The 14,481-nt window shown below is 44.1% G+C and overlaps 1 protein-coding gene and 1 long non-coding RNA gene across 4 annotated transcripts in view; one reads left to right on the plus strand and one right to left on the minus strand.

Annotated features, from left to right (window-relative positions):
* Positions 1–1,615, minus strand: part of LOC144132329 (nuclear exosome regulator NRDE2) — a 383,545-nt gene extending 381,930 nt beyond the window's left edge. For all 3 annotated transcript variants that reach the window (XM_077664653.1, XM_077664654.1, XM_077664652.1), the window contains exon 1: positions 1,318–1,615. In XM_077664653.1, the coding sequence (XP_077520779.1) occupies positions 1,318–1,459 (142 nt within the window). In that variant the 5' untranslated portion in view covers positions 1,460–1,615. The remainder of the gene's footprint in view (positions 1–1,317) is intronic.
* A 335-nt stretch (positions 1,616–1,950) lies between these two features.
* On the plus strand, positions 1,951–13,230 carry LOC144132326 (uncharacterized). Its single transcript, XR_013314781.1, has 4 exons — positions 1,951–2,205; positions 5,669–5,783; positions 9,120–9,543; positions 12,980–13,230. It is a non-coding gene; the product is annotated as an uncharacterized LOC144132326 (long non-coding RNA).
* The last annotated feature ends 1,251 nt before the right edge of the window (positions 13,231–14,481 follow it).

Below are 14,481 nucleotides of genomic sequence, written 5' to 3' on the forward strand. Positions count from 1 at the left end.
AGTCAAGATTCGTGCAACGATGATGAAAGACCAATTAGCCTAAATAAGCACTTTGGAAAAAATTCTATGGGGCACACAGCAAACCAACTGAGCGTGTTTGTACAATAAAGGCCGAGTTTGGGCGAGTTGGTTTTCCATGCTGAACGTAAAAGCGCAAAAAACAAGGACGTAGAATAAGACACACAACACGAGCGCTCACTTCCAACCGATCTTTATTACATGCAAGAAACAGAATTTTATACTCTCGATAATGCCTGCAAGGCATTACCACAGAGTAGCGAAAGATAGATGACAGTCATCGAGCGTCAAACTTGAACGATAAAAGATAGTACATCTCTTTTTGTGAGAGCAGAATTGACGGAGCACTTACGCAGTCATCCCCAGCTTGTGTTGTGTGTCTTATTCTATGTCCTTGTTTTTTGCGCTTTTACGTTCAGCGTGTTTGTACACAATGTCCAAGGTGCGTTCTAAACGGTATGCGGATTCACAGCGTGCAACATTCAGTTGCAAATACAAACGCTTTTATAAAAGTAAAACAACAAGTCCTGGGAACGGAAGTAGCAGCCCCAGGCTCAGCAGGGTATGCATCTGAGAGTTCGCTCCACAAAGCGATAATGCAACAATGCAGTTGTTGCGACAGTTGTGCGACAACAGACAGTTAAAAAACCTAGAAGCCGCTTTTCCTGCGAGGCGGAACCTCCTTCACAATGGCGCTGCATTTGTTCATCTTCTCTGACCGTGGACCGCGGAAGCACACGCTTGGCACTGACTCCAAGGAATGGGCCCCCAGTCGGCCAACGTATCGAGCAATTCACTCCCGTCCTCTACAGAATGGACGGTGCTTCGTTTCGCGTCGCATATGCGTTCACTTTTCACGTTTCCTCTCCAGCCTGCCTTTGCGCAGGTGATGCTACGTTTTAGACACCCTGAAAGCGCCACGTCAATCTCGACATCTTCGGGTAGCGTTCCACCGCCAGACACCATTCCCTACAAGCTCATCAAGAGTCTGTTTCCTGCGTTCAAGGCAAAGCCTCCACCTGTCGTCGACAAAGAAATTTTGCAAAAGTCGCTTCACAGCAGAAGGAAGAAAAGACCGGTTGTACGTTGAGAGTGTCAGTTTAACACCAAGGACACAAAATGCGGCGTTAGGTAGCCAAAGTGCAAGAGACGCGAGTTCAACGGCTCTTGTATGGCTTGTTTTCGGTTCGTTCGAAACGATATTAATTCAGTTAACGTTGCAACCAATGTGCCATCATCTGAAACTGGGCATTTGGTCAAGTGCTAGAGAAAAGAAGCGAAGAGATCAGTGACACTAACTATTCGAAGTTTCCGATTTGTCCGCCGCTGCCTCCTGCGTTTGGGTGGGTGAACTTGGGACCAGCGTCGGCCGAGCGTCGCCCTCCGTGGCAGCCGCTTTTGTGGACGCGTACGCCGGGAACAGAGAACCACCTTGAGCCATTGCACACTCCCTGCTCTCGGCACAACAAGGCGCACTTATTTGATCACCTAATGTTCGCGCAAAAATCGAAAGTTTACGCCCGCACAAACAACGTCGCGTACTCCATGGCGTACTTTGCGTACTTCAAGCACGGCGCCATGATGAGTGCTGCGCGCGTTGCGCCCACTAGGGAGGCCAGTCTCGTGTACTGAAACTGCTGAAACTTATCGTTTTAAAGTGAACGCTAAAAATGTCTTTTTTTGTCAAAATTAAAACTTAAAATTTACATTCCGAGTTCAATTTTAATTTTATGTAGTTTTTGGATCGACTTCGTTTCACCAAGAGAAGGATTAAGGGGAGAAGGTTCGACACGTGATCTCAAACGTGTGACCTTGCGTGTGACGCGGTAGCTGCCACGTGATTTGAACGGCGCTGGTCGGTCCGCGAGGGTAGGGAGCCTACGCGAGGGCGAGGCTAGAGTACGCGAGGCGCAGGCAGTCTGTCAGGTGAGGTACCCTTTGGCACTTCGTTAGGGTCGCAGTTTGGGTCCTAGACTCCTAGTGCATCATTAGCGTCTCCGGTACGATCATGCTTCATCAAAATATCATTTACAATCAGTTAATTGTCTATCGGTGCTACATCACTTCTGTTGAATTCGAATTAAAGCTGCGATTTGGGCAAGTTGGTGAAACGTGGTGAAACATGGTGAATTCATGGTAAAACAGCTCGAAGCCTGCTCACTACACCTCGCTGCTCGCTACATAAAAGTGAGTTGTACTTCCAAACGTAGCCCCACTTGCTCATTTTTGGTCTGCGCTGTTGTTTGTCCTGTCAGAAAGTTCGTTTTTCTGCAGCAGCGATTTTTCTGTATCGGTACGCGCGCAAATCCCGAAAGTGTCGGACAAGCATCAGCTTACCTTGAGCTGGTCTTGCTGTGTCAGTGCGCCATTTTTTTTTTTTTGCGTATTGTGTACTCTTTCGATTGTTTCTTCGTATCTTACTACGACCACAGCATAAACTGTTCAATACATCCAATTTCAGTGCCCGCGCTACCAACCCAGGTGAAAATATCAAGTGGTTTTAAAACTTGCAAGAGTGGCAGATCGGGCTAGTTGGTAATTTTCCATAATGCGATACAGCGCGAATAAAGACGGGGACGAAGCGAGACAAGACACCACAGCGCTGACTTCAACTGAATTTTTATTGCGGAAAGGGGATACTTATACAGGAAATGGAAGGGAACGCATGATGCCGCTACTGCTGGAATTGATACGCGGGATAAGATATTTAAAGGCGAAAAGAAGAGGCTGCAACAGCGCACAAGGATGACTGCTAATAACAAACAACAACGCAGTGCAAGTCAATGATGAACGATAAGACAAGGCACCGGCATTTTGCAACAAAAACACAAAAACAAGAGCCAAAGGGCCTTAAACCGCAGTACAAGGCGAGGAATGAAACTAGGGAGCAAAAAGCAGGGCACTAACAATTTGCTAGGGGAAAATAAAGCCAAAAAAAGGGTAAAAAAGATCTAAAACCGTGCGAGAGAGACTAAAATTGCAGGGCCAAAAGGGGCAAATAAGAGGCTGCTCATGACATGGCGGCAAACACACCTGAAAACTACTAAGAGCCAAAAGGTTCTAAAATCGCTGAAAATCAAAACCGAATGAAGAAATCACCTAGATGACATCTGGCTCAAATAATCTACACACTATTACCTTAACTGATGATTCCGGGCGTGCTGTTTCTGATGTCGAGTGTGCTAACATATTTAATTCTGCCTTCGCATCTGTATTCACTCATAAACAGGAACCGCCCCCCCTCATGATAGCAAATGACCAAAGAAGTTTAATGCCAGCCGTTACTTTCTCTGAGGCCGGCATATCATGTCTCATAGATAAACTAAAACTGTCATCATCTGCCGGCTTTGACGAAATCAACACCAAGGTACTAAAAAACGTTAACCATACTTCTGCCAAATTTTTATGCCTGCTGTTCTCAGTCTCTTTCTACAGGTGTCATACCCCATGACTGGAAAGTGGGGAAGGTCGTTCCGGTCCACAAGTCGGGTAACAAAGATTCACCACTTAATTACCGACCCATATCACTCACCAGCATACATGTAAACTCATGGAATACGTCATTTATTCTTTAACAATGCATTTTCTGGATTCAAATAACTTTTTTCACCCTTCGCAGCACGGATTTCGCAAAGGATACTCATGTGAAAGTCAACTAGCACTTTACGTTCATGACTTGCATGCCAATCTTGATGCTAACCTCCAAACTGACGCAATTTTTCTCGACTTCGCTAAAGCATTTGACAAGGTACCTCATAACCACTTATTTCTGAAACTCTCTCGCCTAAACTTGCATCCCGACATACTAGCATGGATAAAAGAATTCTTAACTCACCGCTTCCAATCAGTCGTTGTCAATAACCAAATGTCTGACCTCCTACCAGTCTCCTCAGGCGTGCCCCAAGGATCCGTCCTTGGGCCACTCTTGTTTCTAATTTATATTAACGACCTACCTGAGAAATTAGATTGCCATATTCGGATGTTTGCTGATGATTGTGTTATTTACAGAACAGTCACTAACACCTTTGACCAACAATCCCTTCAAAATAATTTAACTCATGTACAAGACTGGTGCAGTGAATGGCTAATGACACTTAACACAAGTAAATGCAAATATATGTCGTTCCATCGTCGCCGTTACCCTCTTCTGTTCCAATACAGCATATCTAACGTTCCTCTCGATCTTGTCCAATCATACAAATACCTTGGTGTTGATATTTGTCATGATCTTACATGGAATACGCATATTTCAAACATCATATCATCCGCCAACAGAACACTAGGATTCTTAAAGCGTCACCTACGCTCTGCACCTCAGCATGTCAAGCTCCTCGCATACAAATCATTAGTCCAATCAAAATTAGAATACGCATCTCCCATCTGGTCTCCAAAGCAAGCATATCTCTGTAATTCAATTGAAGCAGTTCAAAACCAAGCAACTAGATTCATTCATTCATCGTATTCTTTTGATATCAGCATATCATCCCTCAAATCACAGTCCAGCCTACCTACCCTTGCTCATCGCCGCTACATTGCTAGTTTATGTTTGTTTCACAAGTTTTTTTACTCTGAGCTACGACAGGAACCCTACATCTGCGCACCACCACCACGCATCTCCCTCCGCACCGGCCATCAGCAGCAAGTGTCACGACCTCGCGCCCGCACCACTAAATTTTCTTCATCATTCTTCCCCCGGACCGCGAACGACTGGAACGGCCTTCCCCGTGAACTTGCTGCTATCACATGCCAATCATTGTTCATCGAAGAAATCACGCGTGTACTTGCTTAGTGATAATCTTATATTTGTATAACTTTCAACTTATCTGTTAGTCTTTCTGTTTTTCATTTCTATGTGCCCCACCCCTTATGTAATACCCTCTAACGAGGGTTTTTAAGGTATTAAAGTGAAGTGAAGTGAAAATGTGGGTACCAAGGCTGAGCATTGCCCTGCAGTCCTCTCATATCAGTTTTTATTTTGCACCTTAAATATGATTTGAAACCAATTTCAAAACCCAGTTGGTACCAATTGAAATATTCAATTGATTGTGATTGAAATTTCCATGATTTTTTTTTAGACCTAGTAGTTCCAAATGTCAAATGGTCCCACTTGCTCAAGTGGTTCCACCTGCAAGTGGTACCTGTTCCATAAACCACTTTAAATTTAGTGAACCCACTTTGAATTTTCACCTGGGAATGTAAGTACGTGCCGCCCCCAGCTATGTGCCCTGCCCATTTTAAGGCAAAAGCCTTTAATGGCTCACACTCGCGGTGTCCGCCTGTCCGTGACACTCTTCAACTTGATAAGAAAAAAAATCTTTGCGCATGATGGGATTCGAACAACCATCCTTCCATTCCAGAACTGAGCGTGCTAACGACTACACTACTTCCTGCTTTTTGTTTTTTGTCTTTATTGCCTGTTTCGACAGTTTACAACAGATCACAAACATGTTCTACGCTACATTCTCAAACATCAACAGCGGACATGCGTTTCACTCACGTGAGAAAATTAAAACTGTTTCAAAGAACACAACTCTCCCATCAACTCGATAACTTCATCTCCAAAACATAGCTCTTTGTACACTTCAGTGAACGCAGCTTAAATATGTTTTCTTTGAAGTAATTTCGGACGAACCACGCATCTTCATCGCAGTGCCGCACAGCCATCCTGCTTCGCCAAATGCTGTGCAGGCCAAGAAGGAAAATTACATAGTATTTATAAAGATCCAGCTCAATGTCCAGGAATCGTATCCTATACGGCGTCAAGGGTAAGTCTTTCTTTATTGTATGCTGGAGCACGTCCCAAAACAGCAGCGCATCCCATCAATCAATAAAGACGTGTTCTATTGAGTCTGGTTTGTGACATAACAAGCAGTCAGCACCCCATGGTAAAAACAATCCCTTCTCCTCCATCCATGTTTTAACCGGCAACGTACCAGTGTGCAACTTGAAGAAAACCGTCTTCACACCCGCTGGCACCACCATTTTCCATACTCATCTTAAAACATTTCCTCCTTGGCCTCCGCTATACAGAGATCGATATATTGGCTCAGGGAAGACAGTCAAGCAAATCTTTTAGCAATTTCTTACGCGTGACATTTGAAAGGTATTCCAAACTGAACCGAGCATTCAGAAAGCAGAGACCACTTCCTTCAAAAATCTACTTGCACTGTATCGCATCCCGTCTACAGTGGAAATAACGTAATTTGGAAAAGCCGAAGAAAGCCTCACTTGAATAAAAGTCTGCAGGAAAGGGTCGCGTTTATCTCGAAGAAACATAAATCTTGACACCACCTGCCTCAGGTACAAGTGTGGCAAAGAAAGACCCCCTTTTCTCAAACGCAGAAATAAATTGTCTCGTTTAGTCCTGTCCCATGTGGACTGACGAACAAAAACGGCGAAGAGACGATGAAACTTTTGAATGTTAAGTCGAGAGCACGAAAGGACCTGCAACAAATAGCACAGTTTTGAAACCAGGTATACACTACATATGTTTGCGCATGCGAATATAGACAGCTCCTTTCCCAACCATTTCTGTGTACGCGCGGACAGTTCTCGAATTTTCTCTTTCCAAAAGTTTCCAAAAGTCATCGTTATCTCGATACTTGTCAAGAGGAACACCTAGGTACTTGGAAGGGACATGTGACCATTTTACACTTGCATGAAACAAAGGCGCTGATGTCCAGTTCCCGTGCCAAAGGCCCACACATTTGTCCAGATTAACAACGCTATTGGTTACATCACAAAATCTGCGAACAACCGACATCGCATGTTCTATGCTGCTGTGATCGCTACAAAAAATTGCCACACCATCAGCATAAGCCAAGACTTTAATTTCACATGCTTATAATTCAAAACCACGAATAGAGCTGTTATTTATTACATTCCGGCAAAGTGGCTCTAGGTACACGAAAAGTAGCGGTGACAATGGGTAGCCTTGCTGCGCAGATGCTCTCATGGCAATTCTGTCTGTGAGGTCTCGGTTAACAAGATGGTCCGCCCTTAAATTCCACACGTCTGGTGGGGGCCGACCAAGATGTCCATAACTGACTGTAAACGTTCAGCTACTACTTTAATAAAAATTTTATAATCAACATTATTAAGCGTTATCGGCCGATAACCAGTAATTTGCTTAAGCTTAGCAGGATTGTCAGTTTTCGGTATAAGTACTGTATGCGCACGAGAAAACGACGGTGGTAAAAAACCCAATCTAAATGACTCTTCATAAACGCGTAGTAAAATGAGAGCAGTTTCGCTTTTGAACGCCTTATAAAATTCCGCTGTTATCCCATCAGGACCTGGCGATTTCCCCAAGTGAAGCTCATCAATAGCGTATTCCATTTCCGCTGTTTATCAACAGCGGCAGACAGGATGTGAGTGTCTTACCTGGTCAGTTACTTCCTGCTACCTACTTCCTACGCTACTTCCTGCCAATGCATATGCAGTTCTCCTCGTCTAGGACGCTGGAGTGTGTTTGCAGAAAGGCGGATGCCTCCCAAATGCCCTCCAGTGTCTCCAGCATTTAAGATTCACAAACAATTGTATACTTAATTAACATCTCAACCACACATCAGTGACACGAGCAGCAACACCACGCTAAAGGCTTTCGCCTCACTGCACTTTAGGTCAACAAAGTGCCCCCTGAATTTTTTCTTTCTCGATTGCAGCACATTAACTAGCATTCGTTCCCTGACCCTGTGCTCAGCTGTCATTTTACATCCCGCAGCTCACTGATTGTCCTCAGTTTAAATCCAAGGCTTTCCATTAGCCCCACATTTAACAGACTGGAAGCTTGGGCGAGTTGGCGACGGTTCACTTACCACATGGCGCTAAACAGACACGGACGCAAGGAGACAAACAGGATGCTTCCTTTATGTCAGAGGTTTTATACCTCTTCTTGACTGTTAAGAAAGTGCTTATAATGCCTGGTTTCATGCAGTAAAAGTTCGGTTGTATGTTATTGCCCGTCCTGTTTGTTTCGCTGCGTTCATGTATGCTGATAGCGCTATGTGGCAAGTGAACCCAAATTTAAGTTATAGTATTACAGCTATTACACACTTTCCTCTACAGGTTTACTGGTAGCTAATATTCCTGACCCGAGAGTACCCTCCAAGGCACTCCACCTCATCCTATAATTATTCTCCACTATAGTTCTCTCTCGTATTCCCCATCAACTTGCCAATTTCCAGCTGCCTAAATAACTGTTGTTCCCTTCCCAGGTTGTTGAAAATTACTCTTATTCGTAATAGTTCTTCGGGCCACCATTTCGTTCTGTAGTAGGTCACCCTGCAGTGGCATCGCAAGGGGTGTGCGGTCCGCACCGGGTGCGGCCATCTGGGTGTGCAGCTGGGCTGGGACTCTGCCATGCTGCAAGTGACAGGCGTCGACGCTGTATGGTGCAACTCCCATTTAATTGACAACGTTGTTCATGTTGGAGCTTACTACAGGCCTCCAAATACCGACACTATGTATCTAGACCCATTGTTTGACTACTTGTTTGGACATACTTCTGGCCAGAAAATTATTATGGCTGGTGACTTTAACTCTTTCATTACCACGGGAGAAAGGACTGTTTTTCATAGGTCTAAGACAAGTATTTTTTCTAGAAAAAAGTATGATAGGAAAAAGTATACAAAATGCATAACAATGATTGAAATGAGATGCGCTTTTTAATCAAATTTATTCCAACAGAAATACTTGCTTTAAATACTGTGAAAAAAAAAACGACAACAAAGGGAACAAAGTATTTTTATTTACATGACAATAACTCGCCAAAATATTTAAAAATTTTAGAAATTACAAAATGATTCAAATACTTTTTATAACTTGGCACTAGCATGTAAAAGTTATAACTTAAATACTTTTTGAGCTAGAAATTTTTTCTTTTATGCTCTTTGAAAAGGCTGATTTCAGTGTGTCCTTGATATGATTTTTAGTCTCTCACAAAAAAAAATTGGAAGTATTATGTTATGTGCCAAAATAAAGCTTGATAAGCGTGCTTTTTAAAAATACAAATTGTAACTAATATCTCAGGAAAAACCGAGAAAAATTATACAAATACAAGTAACAAGTCAATATTCCAGGCTCTGTTTGTGCCTTTTCAGCGTCCGAACCGAAATCCCATCATCAGGGGCCCTGAAACTCGACGCTTCGAAAATATCTGCTGCCAATGCAGCAGAATCGCATGTGGCAAAGTTTTTCTGAGCGCGCACGTACCGTCCCCGTGCTCGACGCCATGCTTGGAGCTGCCTACACCGTAACCTCGGCTTCAAGGGCACTGCAAAAAATTCGCGCCTCATGGGGAAATTGAAATGTGCACAGAAAAGTAAAACTAGTTTCTGAACAACAAACCAGATGGCACCTCATCACCGTAGAGACTCGTAGCAAGAGACAACATTGAAGAGACCTAACAGTGGCGTCTGTGGTTTACAGTGTGGTGATGCAGATTATAAAGGACTGGATGCAGGCTTGGGTGCTGAACGAGGGGGTGCTAGGGGAGCTACAGAATGGGTTCCGGAAGCAAAGGAGGTTGGAGGACAATCTGTTTTCATTGACGCAGTGTATAGAGATTGCCGAAAAAGAAACACAGGCCCCTATGGCTAGCATTTATGGATATTAGGGGAGCCTACGACAGCGTTATTCAAGATTATCTGTGGGACATGCTGGGTACATTGGATGTGGAAGATGGAGTAATTAATCTTTTAAAAGATATATATACAGGTAAGAGAGTGCTTATAAAATGGGAAAAAAATGTATCAGGGCCTGCAGAGATAAAGCGGGGGCTTAGGCACGGATGTCCTCTCTCCCCTTTGTTGTTCATGTTGTACCTGCAAGGGTTGGAGACCAAGCTAGATAGGAGCGGACTAGGCTTCCACCTTTGTTTTTTCCAAGCATGGGGAATGAATTAAACAGTCTTTAGCGCGACTAATATATGCCGATGATATTGTGCTAATGGCTGACAGCAAGGAAGATTTGCAGAAGTTGATAGACATATGTAGTACAGAGGGAGATAGATTAGGTTTCAAGTTTAGTAAGGAAAAATCTGCAGTTATGATATTTAATGATGAGGTCGGCGAGCATAGAATACAGGGGTTCACGCTAGAAATAGTGGTGAGTACAAGTATCTTGGGGTGTGGATAAATAACGGCGCTGAGCATTTGACAGAGCATGAAAAATATGTAATGAATAAAGCTAGTAGGAATGCAGCTGTCATGAAAAATAGGGCACTGTGGGATTACATTAGGTATGAAGTGGTGAGAGGGATCTGGAAAGGGGGTGATGGTTCCTAGCCTGACTTTCGGTAATCCGGTCCTGTGCATGTGACCAGATGTTCAAGCAAGGTTAGAAATTAAACGTGGCGTAGGTTAGAAATCAAACAACGCGGCATAGGGAAGCTAGCTATGGGAGCACATGGCAATGCACCAAATCAGGGTGTACAGGGTGATATGGGATGGGCGTCGCTCGAGAGCAGAGAAGCTAGCAGTAAGATTGCATTTGAGAAGCGATTGAGAAAAATAAGGAAAAAGCAGTGGGCTAGGAAAGTTCTCAGATACCTGTATATGAGGAATGTTGATACGAAATAGAGAAAGCGAACTAGAAAATTGACAAGCTAATGTCTGGACAGCAGTAGGGGGCAAATCAGCAATTATCGGTTAAGAAAAAGGTTAAAGAAACAGAGAGAGCTCTGTGGAAAACATGGATGCCGACGAAATCGGCACTGGGAACATACAGGGTTTTCAAGCAGGAAATTGCCAAAGAAAATATCTATGATAATTGTAGGGGAAGCTCTTTGTTGTTTGAGGCCAGCATGGGATTTTTGCGGACTAAGGCATATAGAGTCAGGTACCACGAGATAGACACGTGGTGCGGTGCTTGTGGAGACAAAAAAAAAAAAAAGAAACTGCAACCAATTGAATCTGTTCAGTTTCCATTTGGTGCCAACTGGACCAGTTCAGTTTCCAACTGGTTCCAATTGAAATGGTGTTTCAATTGGACAGTCCAAATAGACTAACCAATTGGACCAACTGGGATTCTAGTTGGTGAGCCAAGTTGGTCTTACCCATTGCATTCAATTGGTCTGCCCAGCTGCACCCACTGTATCCATATGAATGTTTGCATATTTATACAAGGCAGAACTAATCTCGTTCTTATATTAAGAGCTATCAGCAGCTTAACCCACTAAATTGTATTCATCATCCCCACCACTACTGCGATCGAAATTAAATTAACTGTGCTCAGTGGGCAAGTGCCACTGGCCCTGGCATGAGAGCCTCATAAATGGGATATATGAGCTGGAGCAGAAGTATGTTCCCTGGATGTATGCTACTAGGGTCTGAATTTGTAGTGTTTCTCGTGTGTGATGTATGCGTGTCTGTTGGCCTTGATTTCCATAAAAATATGCTAATTTCAATTCCGCATTAAAAATGTTGATTGGCAGCAGACAGTGTCTCCCTGCAGTCCTCACAAATCGGTTTTTCTTTTGCAGATTAATAATATGTTAAATGGTAGAAATATTTCTGATGCTGCATATTTTGCGCAACTTAATTGTGAGTTCTATTTTGTTAATATTACCTGGGTGGAGTAAATGCCTTACCTAATGGGTCCAATTGGTTGGCCCAGTTGGTTGGACTGCAATTGATTTTCTTCCCATTGTCAAAAATGGCGATAATTGGGCCTAGTAGGTTGTTCATGATGGTTCAACGCACTTAACTTTTTACAAAACGAGACACAAAAACAACACCCACACAGACCGTTTGTCATTGCTCTGGTTACTGCTTGAATGTCCAGCTATTAATTGAAGCACAGCCTAGGTTGTTATCGCTGTCATTCTGGCAGCCACACATTATTTGCTGGCCAAACACACATCCCCAGTAAAATGTTCCCATAATCACTGGTAGTGTGCATTGTCTGTTGGGAAAAATGCAAAAATTTCTAGTTCAAGTAGTTAAATGTACCTTCCAGAGCAGGCACTAAGTGCACCAATGCTCACTGAAGAGTGTTTGCAACAAACAGGAATGAACAACGTACTCACCAAAAAAACAAGTAATCTTCAAGAGTGCAATAAGTGAAAAAATATCTCTTGTGCTGCAAACTTTCCTTGCAGTTGGTGCACCTGTAGAACCTTTTGAAGTTAATTTATAGTGGGCTGAACGTATGCCACTGGCTTATTTGTGGACCCTAAGTACAGCAATCCACAGACCAGTCTAGAGCGCTCGAGTGTTTTGCTACCCTGTGCTCCGCAGCAAGCGAGCGACATCAGGCGGGAGCACCTGGATCGAAATAGCTCATGCTTGATGCTCAGACCAAGCTCACAGATGCAATGTCTGAAGCCAGGCATCCTCCCTAGATGTCGCTCACGCAGTGCAGCACAGCAGAGTATGGCTTTCAAGCGCTGTACCTATGGTCCACAAATAGATGAGCCAGTGCCACATGTTTAGCCCCCTATAAGTGGGCATCAAAGGGTTCTGCAGATGCACCAACTGCAAGGAAAGTGTCCCGCAGAGCCAACAAATGAAGAGAATGGCACTGTTCCCGATGATGGCCTTAGTTGGTAGCAGCTGGGACCAGTTCGACTGTTATGGAAAAATTCCACATTGGAACCAGGTGACAGTGGGTCCCAATTGAACCTAGTTCCTGGCCCCAGCAGGACCTGGGACCTAGTTCAACTGGTCCCAGCAGTTGTGACCAATTGCTAGCTAGTACCAACTGGGAATTAATCCATAACATAGTTGAACTAATCAAAGCTAAAAACCAGCTAAGACCAGTTGCCAGTTGGTTTTGTTTAGTACCAGTGGAGCTAGCTTGTCGCAATGGAATGAGCCACATTTAAGAAATACGCGACTGTACTCACTTGATCCAACATTAAGTCTTCGAGCGCCATCACAGCTTCGCCGTAGAGACGCCACGCTTTTATATCGACTTTGGTTGAGTGTCGCCTTTACTAAAGCCTATGCCTTCCGCATAGGGATGTCCGACACCCCAACCTGTGACCACTGCGGCCATGAAGAATCAATTAGCCATATATTGTGCTCCTGCCCGCAGTACAGTTCACAGAGGGCATGCCTTAGCCACGAACTTGACCAACTGGATGACCAACCGCTATCCGAAAAAAGAATTCTACAACATCGAAAGGACCTACCGTCGCAGAAGAAGGCCTTGCAAGCGCTTTTGCTCTTCTTACAATCTACCGGCCTGTGTGAAAGACTTTAACTGGAACGCCTTGTGTGTGTGTGTCTCCATGTGTGCACGTTCCTTTTTTTTTTGCGTTTTCCTCTCTGTCATCTTTCTAACCCCTATCCCCCATCCCCAGTGTAGGGTAGCAAACCGGAGACTCACATCTGGTTAACATCCCTGCGTTTCCTTTTCATTCTCTCTCCTTTGTCGAAGAAGAAGACAGGACAGCAGCAAGTAATGTTTGAAAACACTTGATATACTTGTCCACAAGAAAGTGAATCTATGTACACACAAGACAACAGAGCATAAAAGGGGCGCCACAAATTCTCAGAAGCACACACAAAAGCACCAGCTGCATTTTTACTTTCCCAACTGTGGGGAGATTCTCTGAAAGACTAGCCTCATAACACATTGGTAGCACTGCACCATCTACTATAGGAACTATGAAACAAGTGGACAGAGCTGGTGCATGCTAGGCCAGTTTGTTCACCGTTGCCGTTTCGGAGACCACACACTGAAAGAGCAGTGGATGGAGTCTCTGCAACACAGTACAACCAACACATGAAGGAAGCGGTGCCGTTATGGAGTGCATTCCTAGTGACAAATAACCCGGGGCAGTAAGATGGCATGCATGAAATGCTGTTCACTTGGTTCCGTAGTAGTACAGAACTCCGCACGGTTCTGCCTTGGATACACTTGGATACAGCACATTTAGGGTGTGCTGTGCCACCCTAAGCAGTTCAGTCAGCACCGCTGTACATTCCAAATTTAAAATCTCTCAACACATGCTTTGAACGCCGTCTCTCGTCATGCTGTTTCCTCAGCCCACAGTGTACAGGGGGGTCTCAGTTACAATGAAAACTCCAAGCTAGTCACATCTGCGATCACTGGGGTCTAAGGGAATACTGTAAATGCACCGGGAATTAAATGTACCAACACAGTGCCAAAAAATGTTCCACCCTGCGTACAAATCGGAACGTGGCATAGTAACAGACTCGAAAAATACCTTTGCTAAATGCTTGTAGAAAAAATGTTTTCTTTGATGTCCCCGCGAGATGGCCGTGCTCAGCCTTTGCTTTTGAAACTGCTCCAGACAGTGCCGGTAAAAACTGAATTCACACAACAACGAATGTCTGCGGTGCCCATCAAATTCGACTGCATCGCATCTCCTTTGAACGTGACAAATTTATATGGCCAGTTCAACAGTAGGAGTAGTGGGCCACCTATACCCTACCCCACTGCCACCTCACGAGAAGCTGCTCTGTCCTGAGTGATCAGCGACAGGTGATCACG

Source organism: Amblyomma americanum, chromosome 5 (genome assembly GCF_052857255.1).
Source record: "Amblyomma americanum isolate KBUSLIRL-KWMA chromosome 5, ASM5285725v1, whole genome shotgun sequence".
Classification (NCBI taxonomy): Eukaryota; Metazoa; Arthropoda; class Arachnida; order Ixodida; family Ixodidae; genus Amblyomma; species Amblyomma americanum.